The 15,402-nt window shown below is 43.0% G+C and overlaps 2 protein-coding genes across 2 annotated transcripts in view; one reads left to right on the top strand and one right to left on the bottom strand.

Moving 5' to 3' along the window:
• LOC120030363 (calpain-1 catalytic subunit-like) overlaps positions 1-10,014 on the top strand; it is a 28,633-nt gene extending 18,619 nt beyond the window's left edge. Inside the window, exons 5-22 of the mRNA XM_038975745.1 lie at positions 1,824-1,957; positions 2,204-2,372; positions 2,587-2,670; positions 2,885-2,970; positions 3,771-3,845; positions 4,001-4,161; positions 4,492-4,652; positions 4,810-4,821; positions 5,868-6,079; positions 6,204-6,243; positions 6,640-6,705; positions 6,793-6,850; positions 7,110-7,174; positions 7,642-7,710; positions 7,879-7,957; positions 8,156-8,272; positions 8,486-8,544; positions 8,874-10,014. Coding sequence (XP_038831673.1) covers positions 1,824-1,957; positions 2,204-2,372; positions 2,587-2,670; positions 2,885-2,970; positions 3,771-3,845; positions 4,001-4,161; positions 4,492-4,652; positions 4,810-4,821; positions 5,868-6,079; positions 6,204-6,243; positions 6,640-6,705; positions 6,793-6,850; positions 7,110-7,174; positions 7,642-7,710; positions 7,879-7,957; positions 8,156-8,272; positions 8,486-8,544; positions 8,874-8,900 — 1,674 coding nt within the window. The 3' untranslated portion in view covers positions 8,901-10,014. The remainder of the gene's footprint in view (positions 1-1,823; positions 1,958-2,203; positions 2,373-2,586; positions 2,671-2,884; positions 2,971-3,770; positions 3,846-4,000; positions 4,162-4,491; positions 4,653-4,809; positions 4,822-5,867; positions 6,080-6,203; positions 6,244-6,639; positions 6,706-6,792; positions 6,851-7,109; positions 7,175-7,641; positions 7,711-7,878; positions 7,958-8,155; positions 8,273-8,485; positions 8,545-8,873) is intronic.
• Positions 10,015-10,238: 224 nt separating this feature from the next.
• On the bottom strand, positions 10,239-14,742 carry LOC120030364 (purine nucleoside phosphorylase-like). The gene is made up of 6 exons (XM_038975746.1): positions 14,443-14,742; positions 12,421-12,590; positions 12,113-12,216; positions 11,567-11,742; positions 11,269-11,459; positions 10,239-11,140 (listed from the first exon to the last, which is right to left on the bottom strand). Exons 1-6 carry the CDS (start codon positions 14,463-14,465, stop codon positions 10,923-10,925), a joined length of 882 nt encoding a protein of 293 aa, XP_038831674.1. The 5' UTR covers positions 14,466-14,742; the 3' UTR covers positions 10,239-10,922.
• Positions 14,743-15,402: the final 660 nt, after the last annotated feature.

Genomic DNA, 15,402 nt, shown 5'->3' with positions numbered 1-15,402 from the left:
TGACCTTAACAAGAAAAGTACCTCATAACTACTGTAAAATATGGTGGTGCATCTTTGATGTTATGTTTGGTTTGCTTCCACTGGTCCTGTGGCCCTTGTTAAGGTCAACGACATCATGAACTTGACCAAGTCTGAGGAAATGTTTTACCCAAAACCTGGTTACCTCTGCCAGGAGGCTGACACTTGGCCACAGGTGCATTTTCCAGCAAGACAATAACACCAAGCAGACATGAGAAATGGTTAGTTGAGCACAAAATCGACATTTTGCAACAGTCATCTCAGTCTCTGGACTTGAAGCCCATTGAAAACCTGTATTTTGAATTGAAAGGACAGTCCATAAGAACAGACGAAGGATATCAAGGATCCGGAAAGATTCTGTATGGAGGAATGTGTGTTCTCCAATCTCATAAAACATTTTAGAAGAAGCCCCAGTGCCGTTATCCTCACAAAGTGAGCTATTGAAAGGTATTGCCTGTTATTTATCTCTGTTTTTTTGTTTCCTTTCTACAATTGTAAAGTGCCTTTAGGAAGTTGAAAAGGGCTATACAATGTTCCATGTATTATTGGTATTGGAAACAGGGGTAGCAATCCTTTTGACCCCTATCTTATTTAGAAAAAACATACTACTTGAGTAAACAACATCTCTATGTGAGCAATTGTACTAGTGTAAAATAAATATATTTTTTGAGCATGCATTATTGCTCAGTATTAGTAGTATTTATTTTATATACTCTTTTTTGCTGAGATCTTGATCACACACACACATACTTACACTCATGCACGTTCACAGGCACACGCACAAACACACATACACACACACACTCATGCACGCACGCACGCACACGCTCACACACACACACACACACACACACACACACACACACACACACACACACACACACACACACACACACACACACACACTCATGCACACACAAACACACACACTCATGCACTCTCGTAAGTGTCATTGTGGCTTCTGGTTCTGACACTTTGGGGAAAAATGTCTTCAATGTGGTTCCATTAGTGTTTCCCAGAGCCATGTACCTCATAGATACTGTACATGTCCCTGGTTTCCCTCATCTCATCTGGTCTGGTGGAGCTGTATTGCCTTGTCGTTATTGCATCAGTCAACTGCATGCAGCTGAGGAGTATGATACATTACTGAGCAGCTTGTGTTTCTCCCTCTAAAAGCGTACTGACATCACAGTGGTGTAGGCAGACTACATGGAACCCACCATGACTTCCTCTGGTTGTTACCTCAGTCTTAGTTCCGTATTTCCCCTGTTGAGCTCTATCTACGATGAGCTGGTTCTAGTGCCACCTCTGACCTCTGGTGGTCATTGGCTGTCAGTGATCATAAACTCCCTGCTTATCCTCGGGTTTTTTTGTTTGTTGTTGTCTTCTTCAATGTTCTGTGTATTCACTCTTGGTGTGTATAGTAACATGAATATGATCCTTGTGTAAAACTGACCATGGATCAGCTTCCAGAGACAACTCCCTTCATTCTACTCTACTCTTCATTCTAGTTCTGAGATGGTTATAAACTCCCTACTGTCTGTGTGTTGTAGTTCTGAGATGGTTATAAACTCCCTACTGTCTGTGTGTTGTAGTTCTGAGATGGTTATAAACTCCCTACTGTCTGTGTGTTGTAGTGCTGAGATGGTTATAAACTCCCTACTGTCTGTGTGTTGTAGTTCTGAGATGGTTATAAACTCCCTACTGTCTGTGTGTTGTAGTTCTGAGATGGTTATAAACTCCCTACTGTCTGTGTGTTGTAGTTCTGAGATGGTTATAAACTCCCTAGTGTCTCTCTGTTGTAGTTCTGGCAGTATGGGGAGTGGGTGGAGGTGGTGATCGATGACAGGCTGCCGGTGAAGGATGGGAAGCTGCTGTTTGTCCACTCTGCCGAGGGAGGAGAGTTCTGGAGCGCCCTGCTGGAGAAGGCCTATGCCAAGTAAGGAGGGATGAGGGAGGAGAGGAGAAGAGGGTGGTTAGAAGAATTCAAATGTAAATGTGGGCTTTGCATTTCTTTCACTCTGTCTAATGTTTGTGTGTGTTATGATATCAGTATCGCTCTGGATTAGAGCGTCTGCTAAATGACCAAAATGTAAATATAAAATGATATGTCTGTATGCTTATTGTATTGTCATTTGTGGTCTTACATAGACTTTTGACACAGAATTGTCAACCCTTGTTGCAGGTTGAATGGCTGTTATGAGGCTCTGTCGGGAGGCAGTACGTCAGAGGGTTTTGAGGACTTCACAGGAGGAGTGACGGAGATGTTCGAGCTGAGGAAGGCGCCCTCTGACCTTTACAGCATCATCAGCCGGGCCGTGGAGAGAGGCTCACTGCTGGGCTGCTCCATAGACGTCAGTACCGATACCCCTCACATACGCTGAACCGACACATGTAGCAGTGTTTGTACGTGTGTGTGTGTGTGTGTGTGTGTGTGTGTGTGTGTGTGTGTGTGTGTGTGTGTGTGTGTGTGTGTGTGTGTGTGTGTGTGTGTGTGTGTGTGTGTGTGTGCGTGCGTGCGTTTGTGTGCGTGTGTCTTCCCTGACCGTGTCCTTTCTCTATCCCCAGATCACCGGCAGTCATGACATGGAGGCCGTGACCTTTAAGAAGCTAGTGAAAGGCCACGCCTACTCATTGACAGCGGTCGACGAGGTGAGCCAATGCTTGATTGACACTAAGAGGGTAATCCCAGTTTGTTTTAGTGGGGTTCCAAACAGAGAGAACAATAATTACATCCGATTGGACAGAAAAGACAGCGTTGAAACCAATACAAATGTGTTTCCATTTGCATCAGTTTGATTGACTCAAGGCTGGTGATTTGCCCAGCTACTAAGCGTCTGTGTAATGCAGTATCCCTCTCCATCAGGTGGTGTACAGGGGGAATAAGACCAAACTGGTCCGTATCCGCAACCCCTGGGGAGAGATAGAGTGGACTGGGGCCTGGAGTGACAAGTACGAGACAGAAGCTTCACTTTACACCTCTCATATTACATATCATGTGTCAAATACCGTGTATTCCGACCCCTTGACTTGTTTCACATTTTGTTACATTACAGCCTTATTCTAAAATGGACATGGATTAAATAACTGTCATATCATATATCATATCACTAGTGAGTTTATAACTGTCATATCATATATCATATCACTAGTGATTTTATAGTTGTCATATCATATATCATATAACTAGTGGGTTTATAACTGTCATATCATATATCATATCACTAGTGAGTTTATAGTTGTCATATCATATATCATATAACTAGTGGGTTTATAACTGTCATATCATATATCATATCACTAGTGAGTTTATAGTTGTCATATCATATATCATATAACTAGTGGGTTTATAACTGTCATATCATATATCATGTAACTTGTGAATTTATAGTTGTCATATCATATAGCATATCTAGTGAGTTTATAGCTGTCATATCATATAACTAGTGGGTTTATGACTGTCATATCATATATCATGTAACTTGTGAATTTATAGTTGTCATATCATATAGCATATCTAGTGAGTTTATAGCTGTCATATCATATAACTAGTGGGTTTATGACTGTCATATCATATATCATGTAACTTGTGAATTTATAGTTGTCATATCATATATCATATTACTAGTGAGTTTATAGTTGTCATATGTCATAAAACTAGTGAGTTTATTTGCTGTCATATCATATATCATATAACTACTATTTGTTGTTGAAATACAGTCAGTGATGTGTTTTCATTGTGGATGTTTCAGCTCCAGAGAGTGGGAGGGTGTTGACCGCTCAGTCAGAGGGCGACTACAGAACTGCAGTGAGGACGGAGAGTTCTGGTGAGTGTGTGTTTGTTTATGTGTATGTATTTGTGACACCAAGTCGGATGTCTTATTGGCCGATCGGTATGATGCTTGAGAGTAGGTGTGCGCTAATGCATCGTATACCTGACCGACTCTCAATCTCCCTCCCCCCTCTCCCTCCCTTCTATCAGGATGTCGTTCAGTGACTTCCTGCTTGAGTTCACACGTCTGGAGATCTGCAACCTGACAGCAGACGCCCTGGAGGCCACCCAGCAGAAGAAGTGGAGCTCAGCCGTCTACCAGGGGGAGTGGAGGTCAGGAAGCACGGCTGGGGGCTGCAGGAACTTCCCTGGTGAGGAGGCAGGGAGGATGGAAAGAAGGAGGCAGGGAAGGAGGCAGGGAAGCAGGCAGAGAAGGAGGCAGAGGAGAGAGGGAAGTGGCCCAGCCAGGCTGTAGCAAAGAGAGAAGGATAAAGACAGTTACTCCTAGTCAATGAGTAAAGGAGTTTTTTTTCTCCCATGGTTAAGATTACGATTTGGGAGGGTAGGCTGAAGCTAGACATGTACCTAAAAGCAACTTCTACTGGATGCGTGAGGATAAAGAAATGGTGTCTAATAAACAGTTGATTAAAATGTTTCCTTCTCTAGAGTCTTCTAATAACTGTTTCCCCCACAATCATTAGCCACATTCTGGATCAATCCGCAATTCAAGGTTGCCCTGCAGCACCCCGACACAGCCGGCCAATCAGATTGCAGCTTCCTGGTGGCGCTCATGCAGAAGGACCGGAGAAAGAAACGCAAGGAGGGCAAAGACATGGAGACCATCGGTTTCGCCATCTACGAGGCAAGAAACTGATCTTTGTATCTTGTTAAACTTTTTTCTTTGAGTTTTAAAGTGTAAGCAAGGCAATACGACAGTTTGTCAAGGAAAGTGTTTTGAACAAGTAGAATTGACTGGATGTTTCTATCTAACTCCTATATTTTTCTGTGTCTCTCTTCAGGTTCCTAATGAGGTATGTATATTCTGCTGGCCAGTATTCTTTGACGTTAGGTTGTAAGTTAATCTTGTGATAAGCTGTAAGAGTCCAGCATAACTATGATCATGTTGGTCCATTTGCTAGATATTTAGAGTGCGTTAAAACCTGTTGGACAGTGTGTCATAGCTGAAGAAGTGGAATCCAGCCAAAAGGCCTATAATGGTCGGTGCAGCTTGTGCTTAGGCTCACAGCCAATTGTCTCACATGGAGATGCATGGTGGCACTCTCCTCATGCTGTGGCAACATTGGGGAGATCTGCAGTTGCTGCATCCATTTTTCAACTATTATGGTATGTAGGCATTATGGTATGTAGGCATTATGGTATGTAGGCCGGCCTTGAAGAATAGAACTAAGAAATGCCTCATGAGCTTAGTTCAAATGTCACCCCATCAGAACCCAACATATCAGCTTGTTTTACTTCAATGTTCGTGAACAAAGTCAATTTAAACAAACACCATATAGTCTCAAAACATAGTTGAAACTATCATTTCTATATCATGGATGGTCTTTCCTTGCATCCATAGTCAAAAAAATTGAGAGTATTTACATTTCTCCAGCCCCATCCTGCAGCGTTTTACTGAAACAGGGATGGGGAAAACGCTTTGTTATTGTTTCAACTGCTGATTGCCGCTTTAAGGTCAAAGCTCAGAGGTCAAGGGTTCAGATATTTACTTCCCTCACAGTCAGGGGTTAGGTTCACCTAGAAGGGGGTGCAATGAACTCAACTTCTCTGAAGTGAACTAACTTGCCCACAGTGCTTTCTTCTCAGTATGTGGGCAGATCAGGGGTTAGAGGTCAAGGGTTATAGTTCATTCAACTAATTCACTCACAGAGCTTTCCCTCCTCTCCATCCTCTTAGTACAGGGGTTAAGTTCACCTAGTTTAACTAACTCACTCATACTGCTTTCCCCTGCCCTGAGTATGTGGGCAGATCAGGGGTTAAGGGTTAGCGGTTAGAGGTCAGGGGTTAGTGAGTTCACCTCCCTCACAGCATTTTCCCACTACTCTCTCTGTCCTCTTAGTACATGGGTAAATCAGGCGTCCACCTGAAGAGAGACTTCTTCCTGACGCACGGTTCCAGCGCCCGCTCTGAGCTCTTCATCAACCTGAGAGAGGTGAGCTCTCGCTTCCAGCTGCCTGCCGGGGAGTACATCATTGTCCCCTCCACCTTTGAACCCAAGAAGGAGGGAGACTTCGTCCTCAGGGTCTTCTCTGAGAAACCTGCCAACTATGAGTGAGTGATGGAGAAGTGAGAGGTGGACAGGAAATATGATAGGTTGATATGGAGATTATGGATGGTATAAGGTGATGCATTTGATTGAAGGATATTGATACTGGTGTTATTTTCTGTCTGTTAGGGAGCTGGATGATGAAGTCACAGCTGAACTACCAGCAGAGGTGAGTGGAGGAGACATGGGTTGTGTCCCAAATGTCACCTAATTGGCTAAATAGTGTGGTGCTTTTGATTAGGGCATTGGTTGAATGTTGTGCACTATATAGGGAATAGGGAGTCCATTTTTTATACACTATTCCTAAACAAATCAAAGTGAAGAGTTTACATTCTTCTGTGAGTTTACATTCCTCTGTGAGTTTACATTCCTCTGTGAGTTTACATTCTTCTGTGAGTTTACATTCTTCTGTGAGTTTACATTCCTCTGAGTTTACATTCCTCTGTGAGTTTACATTCTTCTGTGAGTTTACATTCCTCTGTGAGTTTACATTCCTCTGTGAGTTTACATTCCTCTGCAAGTTTACATTCCTCTGTGAGTTTACATTCCTCTGTCTCTGTTTCAGTCCCAGCTGGACGAGAGCCAGATCGACGCTGGCTTCAAGAGTCTGTTTAGACAACTGGCTGGAGAGGTGAGGAGTCGTGTTGGGCAATGAGGGTAGAGCAGAGTGAAGGGTCTGATGTAGTCTTTTCTCATGGTCTCTCTGTTCGGCCTACAGGACATGGAGATCAGTGCCACAGAGCTGCAGACTATTTTGAACAGGATCATGACCAAGCGTGAGTCCACAGGAATAGAATAAGAACACAGTATTCTACTCTGTATCTGTATGTGTGACTAAAACCCAGCCACCTGCCTTCAGCAGAGACCTAAACTCTCGCTCCTTCCAGGCAGAAACTTTACAGTGGAAATATGTAAATATTTGGATTTGGATATTACAGGTGCAGTTTGAAAACACAAAATTAGTTTTTCCACTTATCTCATTCTCTCTCCATCTTCCCCTATTTCTCTCTCTCTTTTTCTCTCTCTCCGATACAGACAAAGATCTGAAAACAGATGGATTTGGACCAGATTCCTGTCGGACTATGATCAACCTGATGGACGTATCCTTGGTGTATTGATCCATTTTTATACAGTATTAGTCCTCTCTGTCTGTCTCTCTGTCTGTCTCTCTGCCTCTGTCTGTCTCTCTGCCTCTGTCTGTCTCTCTGCCTCTCTGGTCTCTGCCTCTGTCTGTCTGGTCTCTCTTGTCTGTCTGTCTGTCTGTCTGTCTGTCTGTCTGTCTGTCTGTCTGTCTGTCTCTCTGCCTCTGTCTGTCTGGTCTCTCTGCCTCTGTCTGTCTGTCTGTCTCTGCCTTTCTCTCTTGTCTGTCTGTCTGTCTGTCTGTCTGTCTGTCTGTCTGTCTGTCTGTCTGTCTGTCTCTCTGCCTCTGTCTGTCTGGTCTCTCTGCCTCTGTCTGTCTGTCTGTCTCTGCCTTTCTCTCTTGTCTGTCTGTCTGTCTGTCTGTCTGTCTGTCTGTCTGTCTGTCTGTCTGTCTGTCTAAACAAGGTTCCTTGACCGTGTCCTTCAGACTGATGGTAGTGGTAAACTGGGACTGACAGAGTTCCATGTGCTGTGGGAGAAGATCAAACGATACCTGGTGAGATTAGCTTAAACATCTGTTCTGCTATTCACCTGAGTCATTCTGTGAAACTGAGCCTTCTCTCTCTTCATGAGTTCCTTGTTGGTGTTCCTTGTCTAGTTTTGGTAGAGCCATTCCACTAGTTTCTTATCTTTGTCTTCTTCCTCTCTCTTTCTCTCTCTCCAGACTATATTCCGTCAGTTTGATCTGGACAAGTCAGGCACCATGAGTTCCTATGAGATGAGGATGGCTCTGGAGGCAGCAGGTAAATACACCCCAGTCCCTCCTTTCCTTAAACCACAACCCAGTTCCTTTGTAGTGAATCACCACTAGTTGTATTCAATCATACAAACCAGGACACCTGACTACACCGGACACCTGAAGTCTGACCCATGGGAGCTTTAGGAAAGCATATTTAGTTTTTAAATGGTTCCCACCTTTGGTCTGTCTGTTATTTCCTCAGGGTTCAAGCTGACAAACCACCTGTTCCAGCTGATCATACTGCGTTACACTGAGGCTGACTTGGCAGTTGATTTTGACAACTTTGTTACCTGCCTGGTTAGGCTTGAGACCATGTTCAGTGAGTCATTTTGTCATATTTCCATACTTTTTCCCTATTAAGTCCTTGTATTAATAAACTCACTTCAAATTGGCCATCAAACAATACTTGTCATAGTCTTGATTGTTGAGAGTAATAATATATATTTACATGATTATATGACGTACTGTACATTTATGAGCGCTTGAAAACAGGATAGCAATTTCTTACAATTCCCTCTCCACTACTTTACAGAGACCTTCAAGACGTTGGACACAGATGCTGATGGAGTCATACAACTCAACTTCTTCCAGGTCTGAAGATCTCACGTTTCTATCAATCTCCTCTGTTTACCAGGTGTATACAGGAACCAGTGGAGGCTGCTGAGGGGAGGACGGCCCACGGTAATGGCTTGAATGAAGTCAATGGAATGGTATCAACCAATGGAAACCACATTTGATACCATTCCATTGACTCCATTCCAGGCATTATTATGAGCCGTCCTCCCCTCAGCAGCCTCCACTGACAGGAAAAGGGAGAGATTTGTTTTTCTATCCCCTCTGTAGAGTAGAGGGAAGTTGGGATTTATTTTTGCAGTGGTCAAATTGTTTACCTCCTTTCCCTCTCCACCTTCTCTCTGCAGTGGATCAGCCTGACCATGTTTGCCTAGAGATGGACTGATTCTCTGATGTTACTGCACCAGGCTGCACTAATGTCCTTTCAGAAGTGCCTTTCCCTGGTCCCTCCTCTCCACGCTGCAGAGGTCCATGGATTTGAAAAACTCTTGGAATGTTTACAACATTTAGTATGCGGGTCATCATGTGCTAAAGCCTTGCCTGTTACCTTCGAAACAGAGGGAGACAATTCTACTCACAGGGGGCCGTAACATAGAAGTTGGTGGGAGATTTTGATACTGCCTCCTATTGGATAGGAAGGAAACTGCCTAAACGTTTTGTTTACATCTTGTGCCAAAATTCATTGATGCCTTGTCATATTTTCAACATGGCGGCTTCCTTTCAGCAGCCAGTGTTTGTGTCAGTAATAGGTTAAGGGGGTGGTGTTAGTATGGAGTTTGCTGGGTCAAATGATTTCCTCCGCAGAGGGCAAAGCGCTGTTGTTTTTTGGAAGTACTTGATGATCCTTAGAGAATCGAATCACCCGCATGACAGTTTAATCATAGTCGGATACATCAATACTTTTCAATGGAAAAACTAACAATATCGTTGTAATGCTGCATACTCTCTTTGAGATCCTCTTATTTTGGGAGGGGGAGGGGGCCACAGAGACTTCAAGGATATGCCTTTATTATATCTCATTTTTCAGTGTTCAAGGGGAACATAAATCATTTGATTGTTATTTTTGTATTTGGGATGTTGGTTATAAGGGATGGCTGATTTGATTGGAATAGCAGGCCTGAAGCTGATGCATGTAATGTCAGATGTATTGATGTAGGGGAGCTATAAAACCTTTATGAAGGGAGAGAAAAATGCACGTATCTTGGCGGAAAGAGAAATAAACAAACCTTTGAAAGTATAGATTGAGACATTTTCCCATCTTGCCAAATAGACTGATATTGAAGGGAGCAGAAGCAGTATGACACTCATATTACCATTACACTATAGTTGACATTTCCTGTGTAGATGAATGCCAAAATGTCTTAAATACATTATGCAATCACATGACTGTTGTTTACCATGTACACTCTGGACTTGTTATGCCATGGAATGATCTAACTTCTCTATATCTATCTTTTCAAAACTTTAATAAAAACTTTCTGAACACAATTATATTAATGTGGATATGTCATAATTTGGGTTTTGAGCGAGGCTAAAATCTGTTCTAAAAGGAATATCAGACTCATGGAATGAGTCCCATTGTTAATACTGCATATCAACCCGTGAATAATTCTCAAGTTTCCTCAGTCTTTTCTGGACAACATTTTACACAGAAGTGAGTGTCATCGACCAATAAATTGGCCAATCGCCCCCAATTAAAACAGAAGACTTGATCACATGAATAAATACACTTTAGTAGCCACATTCATATTTTAAAAAAGGACAAGAGCAGAAATAAATACTTGACGATGGCTAATGTACATCTATAGACAGGATACACACATTAAGACAGGATACACACATTAAGACAGGATACACACATTAAGACATGTACAGCAGATTCATCGCGTTCTCATTGTTACGTTAAATCGAGACATTTACATCTGCAGATCAATATTAAATTAACACTAACTTCTAATAGACAATAATAATAGCAACAATAACAAAAACAATAACTCAAATAGAATCTGCCTGTAGAGCTGCTCACGGCAGGAATGTACACTAGCTTAAAAAATAGGAAGAATGTTTTAAAAAGTGAGAGGGACTCAACAACTGAGGGTGAGGAGTCAGCCAGTAAGTGACTGTTCCACACAGCTCTCAGATCAGGCACTTTAAAGTCAAACGCAGCCCATTGGGTTTCTTAGCTTCAAGGCGGTCGGTTTCTACTGATTCAGGGCCAGTTTCACAATAGAAATATAATTCCTAGAAGGGAAATAGCCCCTCAGATCAGGACAATTTGACTTCATGGGTACACTCAAAATGGCCACCAGCCAACCAGTCAGCTACCCACTGACTTGAACGGGGATTCCCACTATAGGAAATATATTTCTATAAGATTGGTGGTTGGTTCCATTCGTTCAGGCGTTGGTGTTGTTGTACTCCATGCGAGTGACCATGGTAGAGACCAGTTTCTGCAGCTGGATGGAGCGGTACTGGCCAGTCTCCAGGACTTCCTTGTGGTTGGCCTTCTCCTCACTTTCATAGTCCATCACAGCCTTGTTGGTGATCAGGGACAGGGCGAACACACGCATGCCGCAGTGCCGTGCTACAATCACCTCATGAACTGTACTCATGCCTGAGGGAGAGAGAGAGAGCTGCATCAATTATAGGTTTACGTATAAGAGAACAATTTGAGTTCAATATTTCCAATGCATTGTGAAGGTGTTGATTAAAGGATTCCAAGGAGGGAGAGATGAGTCGTACCGACAGCGTCAGCTCCCAGTTTGTGCAGCATGCGACACTCCGCGATGGTCTCGAACGAGGGCCCGCCCAGGACGCAGTACACGCCTTCACGCAGGAAGTCACCGTAGCCTAGCTCCTGTCCCACATCCACAGCCAGCTGCTGCAGCTCTCTGTCGTACGCATCAGACATACAGGGGAAGCGCACGCCGAACCTGGAAGAGAGGGAGGGTTACACCTCAATGCCACAATTATTGCACGTGCAAACAAGTTCAACAAAATTCTCTCTGTCACACACAACACACAAGCTTGCCAAGCCTACCTGTCGTCGTTAGGTCCAGACAGTGGGTTGTTGCCAGCGAACCCGGGCATGTTGATGTGGTCTTTCATGATCATGATGTCTCCCACCTTGAAGTCCTGGTTGAGACCGCCAGCAGCGTTGGTCAGGATGACCGTCTCAACACCCAGCAAGCTGAAGATACGCATGGGCAGGGTGATCTAGAACACAAATACATGGTCAATTCATCACAAATACAATGGTATAACACGTCACAATGTACAGCTAATACACAAATACTCTATTGCAGGAGTCCTGAGTTTTTCCTGAAGTTTGTATTCTCAAAACTTCTATAACTAACATTGAATTCTTTTTTGCAGTAAAACAATTCATACATGACACACAGAAGCGTAAAAAACACAATGTGGTCATATGTTATCTGTATTTAACTAGTGTTGTAAATCAAATTGCCCCTGATAAAGGAAAAATAAAGAAGATATCTTCTCTACATTATCATGTGAAGTAATTGAAAGAGCAGCGGATGTCTGCCTGCCACAGTCACTAGGTAGTAAACAGACATGATAGACGTACCTTCTGGATGGCGTATCCCTCGTAGAGGTGGAAGCGTCCCTGCATGCACACACATGGCCTTCCCTTCAGCATCCCGAACACCAGGCGACCAGCATGTCCATCCACTGTAACACACAACCACCAATTAGAATGCACCGACGACGCACGGCAACCAATCAGAAAACATCTTATGGAACCATGTGTTTTTCCATTGGCTATAACTTGAGTTTTTCCTGGTTAGATGACACAACCAAGATAATCTTGGACCTACACATCTGCAATGCCGATTCACCACACAAGATAACAAGTTGACAGACATAATATTACACCTGTGCTCTGGGGGAAGTTGGGGATGTCCTTGTAGTTGAAGGCCACCTGGTCTTTCAGCATGTCAGCCAGTCCTCCCATTCCTGAACCACACACGATGCCCACCAGGGGGCGAACGGAGGTCTGGGCCAACAGCCAGCCTGCTGTGCCCTTGCAGTCCTCATAGCTGATCCTGAAACAGAGGGAGATATACTATACTTAGAATAAAATACGTACTTATACTAATAGTTTATAATAAAACCAACGGATGTGATGGTCGATGCTATCACGACACATAGCTGATATGCCCTGGGGTGTATCAGAGTGTCTATGGGAAGTTGAAGTGTGTGTTTATTAAACATATGTTTTCCTAGCAGTAATCTAAAACTGTGCGTTTTAGGGTGTGCTTCCCGAGTGTGGACTCTTCTACTGAAACACGTGCATGTGCCCACACACACACATTCCTTCAGAGTCACGATGCCTCAGCCTAACCATATGCCTGAGACCACCTCTTATTTAAAATGTTTTATTTAACCTTTGTTTAACTAGGCAAGTCAGTTAAGACCAAATTCTTATTTTGAATGACAGCCTAGGAACAGTGGGTTAACTGCCTTGTGCAGGGGCAGAACGACAGATTTATACCTTGTCAGCTCGGTGATTCGATCTAGCAACCTTTCAGTTACTAGTCCAACGCTCTAACCAGTAGGCTACCTACCGCCCCTTTATGGGGCTATATAGTTAATTAACGCGATAATACATACCTTTTTGGGTTGACCCAACCAAATACACATTGAGATATGTGTTATAGATCTGTTATTCTCATTGAAATGTGCATTATGTGCGCTATTTCTATGCTTTCTGTTCTCAAGTTTAATTTTCGCATATTTTACTTTCGGTTTTATACATCGGTTTCAAAAAGCTGAAAGAACAATATTTTGGTTTTGGAAAAGATATTTCACAGCAGTTTAGATGGTACAATGGTTCTCTACTCTACAATTGTTTGTTTGTCACATAAACAGACATTGGGCAAATTTTATCAACCAGGAAATGGCGGAGCGATTTCTGAATAGCAACATTTTGAAATATGCCTTCAGAATAGGAATTGTGAATTACATTTGATTAGTATTTATACATATGTAGGTTCAGTATATAATACAGAAATTATTTAATCAAATAATCTCTTAAAATATAATAAATTACTATTTAGATTTTTCTCAATAATTTTGGTATTTAAAAACTGCAGCACATCTGGTTATTCATTTTCGGTAATGGTGTAACCCGCGCGTACCTCGCTTTCGCGCTTTCGCGCGTACCTCGACTCCCTAAAACCCCACTTCATTTTGTAGCCCATATAAAATCCTGTCAGGTGTTGTGCCGAACCCCCCCCCCCCGCCTTCGCGATTTTCATTGCTGCGACTTGCTAGTTGAGATTTCTGCTCTTCACTCCGTTGTCAGTTTAGCCTACATTTCACTAATCTTAATAGCAGAAAGCATTTATGTCTGTAGTTTTCGGTTTGGCTATTTGTTTCAAGTGTATGTGGCGGTTCTAGCTTGTATGGCGCCCTGGGCGAACCCCCCCTTCAGTGCCCGCGCCCGAGGGCGCCCAGTGCCGCCCCCCGGCAAGATTCCGCCCTACTCCCTCCACAGAAAGTATTTGACTCTAGCCACAAAATTAAGGAAATTAGAACTGTGTTCTCGTATAATCTCGATGAAAAGATCAAACTCAAATTCAAGAGCATCCCCCCCTGACCTCGCTTGTCCCATCTGCTGCCCATTGCACATGTAACGTTAACGCTGAATCGCCAGACCTACACGAAACCATTTGGGGGTCTCATCTAAAAATAAACACTACTATATACTCCACGTGCGATACTAGTGCTACAGTAGCACCACATGTGAATAAAAGTAGCGGGTAAGTACTGGCAGGTAAAATAGAACGATAGAATGATGCAATTTCCCCCTACGCACTTGCCCGCGGAACAAGATATAAAGAGCGCGTCTAGAACATGAATGAAATTAATGAAATAATAACCTAGGCTACTCACCCGGTACTTGACTCTGGAAACATTCTGAAAAGTAATGCGACTGGAATCCTCTCAAAAGCAGCGATTAATCAATTGGCTCAATGTAACCGCAGCAGATAGACTTGACTGGCGGCAAAACCTCAGGCGGAAAAAAATTCCTTAAAAAAACAAACACTTCAAATAAATAAATTAAAGTGGTATTTTAAATAATGTTAGAAGATCTAAATGGTCAAATCATTAATTTGAAAACCGTTGAGCTGTATAGTAGTCTTCCAGTTAACAGTTTTAAAGTAGATGCTCTTGTATCTGGTCAGCTTTGCACGTGCAACGATGTAATTATAGACGGAGCCCTTCTCTGTTACCCCTCCTCCTGGGTGACGCAAATACATCCGGACGTTTGGATTGGACCATACCGCACACGTTAAAAATACGCAATTCTGGACAGAAAGAATGAACGGTGTCTGGTGGAAATATGTTCCATGTCTGTTTGTTCTCACCCAAACCCTGACACACCCCTCCAGAATGATCGGCACGTCAGAATATTCAAATAAATATTTGGAAACCAAGGGGTGTAGCCTAGGCTAATGCCTGTAGGCTATGGAATGTGTCAAATGAGTAGTCTGCTGTTGATAATTCACAAAAGGGACAGTAAAAAAACGTATCCTAACTTCTTGTTGATTTTTCATCAGTTTCATCAATTTTTAGATATGATGATGGGGATTCCCATAAGGAAGGGTTAGTGCTATCCGGAATCCTTGGGACGTCCATAACCTAAACCCTAACCTTAACCCGGCTACTCTTGCCCTAACCACTTTACATTTCAACTTCAATGGGGTAGAGAGGTCACAAGGATCCAGGAAAGCACAGACCCATAAGGAAGTGACTCTGCAGCCTGGAATCATGTATTGTTTTGAACATCATGATTCACATGGGACATGATGTACTTGTCTCACCCCACCCCACCAAAGATTATTGGATTAT

Source organism: Salvelinus namaycush, chromosome 36 (assembly GCF_016432855.1).
Source record: "Salvelinus namaycush isolate Seneca chromosome 36, SaNama_1.0, whole genome shotgun sequence".
In the NCBI taxonomy this organism is placed as follows: Eukaryota; Metazoa; Chordata; class Actinopteri; order Salmoniformes; family Salmonidae; genus Salvelinus; species Salvelinus namaycush.
This window is presented reverse-complemented; position numbering and strand designations above follow the sequence as displayed.

Coding starts and splice junctions, on each gene's coding strand:
- LOC120030364 (XM_038975746.1), bottom strand. CDS start 14,465: ATGTTTCCAGAGTCAAGTACCGG. Junction 12,217..12,420: donor CAACTTCCCCCAGAGCACAG/GTGTAATATTAT, acceptor TGTGTGTTACAG/TGGATGGACATGCTGGTCGC. Junction 11,141..11,268: donor ACTGGGAGCTGACGCTGTCG/GTACGACTCATC, acceptor TCTCTCCCTCAG/GCATGAGTACAGTTCATGAG.